General features: G+C 51.6%; 1 protein-coding gene across 1 annotated transcript in view; it reads right to left on the reverse strand.

The window, feature by feature from the left end:
• Positions 1 to 2,453, reverse strand: part of LOC104403731 (transmembrane protein 183A-like) — a gene marked incomplete at its 5' end in the record, with an annotated part of 11,492 nt that extends 9,039 nt beyond the window's left edge. Inside the window, 2 exon segments of the mRNA XM_010011967.1 lie at positions 1 to 39; positions 2,364 to 2,453. The exon segment at positions 1 to 39 is cut by the window's left edge and continues 14 nt beyond it. Coding sequence (XP_010010269.1) covers positions 1 to 39; positions 2,364 to 2,453 — 129 coding nt within the window.
• Between the last annotated feature and the right edge of the window lie 189 nt (positions 2,454 to 2,642).

Below are 2,642 nucleotides of genomic sequence, written 5' to 3' on the forward strand. Positions count from 1 at the left end.
CAGGAACACAAGAAGCTTCCAAACCACAGAGGGATTTCACTAGAATGACAAGCAACCACACGGTAAGTCTATCAGCAGAGAGAAAACGGTGCTCCAAGTTCAGGAGGGACTTCAGTGGAGCCACAGCCACCGCTAAGAACTGCATGGAAGCTTTCTGGTGAGTGACACAAGCAGGTAAATCCTGGCCCCAAGGATTACCTGCTCAGAGAAAGATTAGCACCACTGAGTGAACTGGAAACATCATTATTCAGCTTCTTGTTTTAAAGAGTGAACAATGAGGATGATCACCAGCACATTATGCAGATGATCCCACTAGTTTAGCTGAAGCTGTTTACAATTCCAAATAGAAACAACAGGCTCTTTCTCTGCAGAGCTCACGGGTTCCCCTGCACACCCGAGCCCCCCTGCATGGCCACTGCTCAGCCCAGAGCCAGCACCTCCTCTGTAATCATTCTGTGAACACAGAAAACATACACTTTCTTCTCAGCAGGATAAAGAGATCCTGTGGCAAGTGACACACAATCCAGTAATGATATAACTCGGTGCCAAGCAAGCAGGAGCTCCACTTATCCTAGAATGTAGTGAAGGGAAAAACTCTGGCCTAGTGAGGAAAACAGCAAGTGGAGTCAATTGGTTTGAGTTTGGGTTGGGGACATGTTTAGACACATCCTTGCTTGTTATTTTTAACCGGATCTGTAAACTGAGGGCTCCTTAGGGCAGAAAAATCCGCATGTGAGGCAGTAATGACAGTTTACTCTGTAAACATTATGCATTCATGACAGTGGCATCCCTCGCTGTCAAATCGTGCTGCCATCTCTGCATCACCTTTTACAGGCAAAAAGAGAGAGAAATAGATGGCAACAGGAATAGCAGCAAGTTATGACTCCAAGTACAGCCAGGCAGGAAAGGACAACAACTGACAGAGCCTCTGAGAGGGGGTTAGAAATAGAAACCCAAAGATCAACATCTGAGTCAACAGTGCAAGTCCATTCACACACCAATTCACACCCCACTGCAATCCTGCAGATGCATCTCTCTTCATCTCAGAGTCCCACTCTCCACCCCATCCCTGGGGGTTACGATGGGGAGGGGAAAAAGGCACAGGATGATTCCACCTGGCCTTTGCTCCCTGCCCTGTGAAGCTCCCTGCCTGCTGGCAGTCACTGCACCATGTTGGAGCCAGGAGATGAGTGAGGCCAATGGCTGAAGCTGCCAGGGCAGAGGTTGTTGTCCCCATGTGCTGCACCAGATAACGCTGTAGCATGTGTCAGGACTGCCCCAGATAAGGCTGTAGCACAGCCCCAGGCTGGGGAGGAGAGATCCTGAGGATCCCACATAAGGAGAGGAAAACCCCAACGACTTTGCACAGCAAAGACCTGAGGAAGGGGTGGGCAGGGAGCTGCTGTGCCCTGCAGTCAGGCAGATAACACGGAGATGAGCCAGAAACAGAGCAGGATTTCAGGAGAGGGCTTCAGCTGGACAAAGCAGGTGATGCTGGATGCAAGAACGTGGAGTGGGGCAGGGAGAAAGGAGAACACAGAAGGGTGAGCAGGAGAGGGAAGCCCCAATCTACTACAAAGGAGGTAACGAGGGAGGTGCCCTAATCTTACAAGCTTAAGAAGTAGCAGCTAAAAAGGATATTCACCAGCAGCACTGCCCCATACAGCTTCCCCATGAGAGGCACACATGCACAGAGCATATTCTGTTTAAATGTGAAAGATTTCAGCAACATAACAAGAGTTTTCCCATACGAAGGGCTCAGTCCTCACTGCCAATCTCACAGCATTCACCTCCAACATGTGTGAGCAGCTCCATTAAGAGTTGAGGCCTAAACATTAACATTTCCCAAGCAAATAGGGCATGTTAGGTCAGAAAGCTCCCTCCCAGCAGCTGGAAGCTGATAACTAAGTATTGCAACACCTTTTCAGGGAACTCCTTGCTTATGCACTTCAGCAAGGAAACAGCAACACCCTCAACAGAGCTCCCTGCAGCACAGGGAGGGAACAGGTTTGCCAGCACTATCATATTCCCACTGCAAAGACTTTTACATGCTAATAAAGCTGAAGACAGTTTTATAGGAGGTACTAAAGCCTCCTATCATGTTAATTTCTGCTCCAAACAGGAGATCACACCCAGCAGTTAATGGGAAAAGGCCTATTGCAGGCACTGACAAAGACTCAGCAATTCTTCTGCAAAACCTCCTAAGATCCCAAGCACCTGGTTCTGCAGAGGAACAGCCTCTTTTCCAGGCACTGAAGGAGAGGGGTTCTCTCAGGCCACAGAAAGGGTGTTTGCCCCACCACGCCGGGGCCAGCAGAGCAGGGAGGCAGCCTGGGGAAGGCAGGCTCCCAGCACGCACTCACCTTCCTGCTGCACTGCGTTGGCCACGGCTTTCTTCACCCGTCCAGACTTCACGACAGCCGGGTCTGAGTTCGCGTAATCCGCCACCGTCACTGCGGGAGACGGCGTCAACGGGATTAGGGATTACAGGGAGGGGGGAGAAGGGCTAAAAGCCGCCATCCCCCAAGGCGGGGACAGCAGCAGAGGAGCACAGGCAGGACAAGGAGCCCCAGCGGAGAGCAGGCGCCCCCCGGGGGAGGCCGGAGCGGCCTCGTCTACCCCCAACAGGCCCGTCACCCCCT

The sequence above is a fragment of the Nestor notabilis genome, unplaced genomic scaffold (genome assembly GCF_000696875.1).
Source record: "Nestor notabilis isolate BGI_N333 unplaced genomic scaffold, ASM69687v1 scaffold4433, whole genome shotgun sequence".
NCBI classification, from domain to species: Eukaryota; Metazoa; Chordata; class Aves; order Psittaciformes; family Psittacidae; genus Nestor; species Nestor notabilis.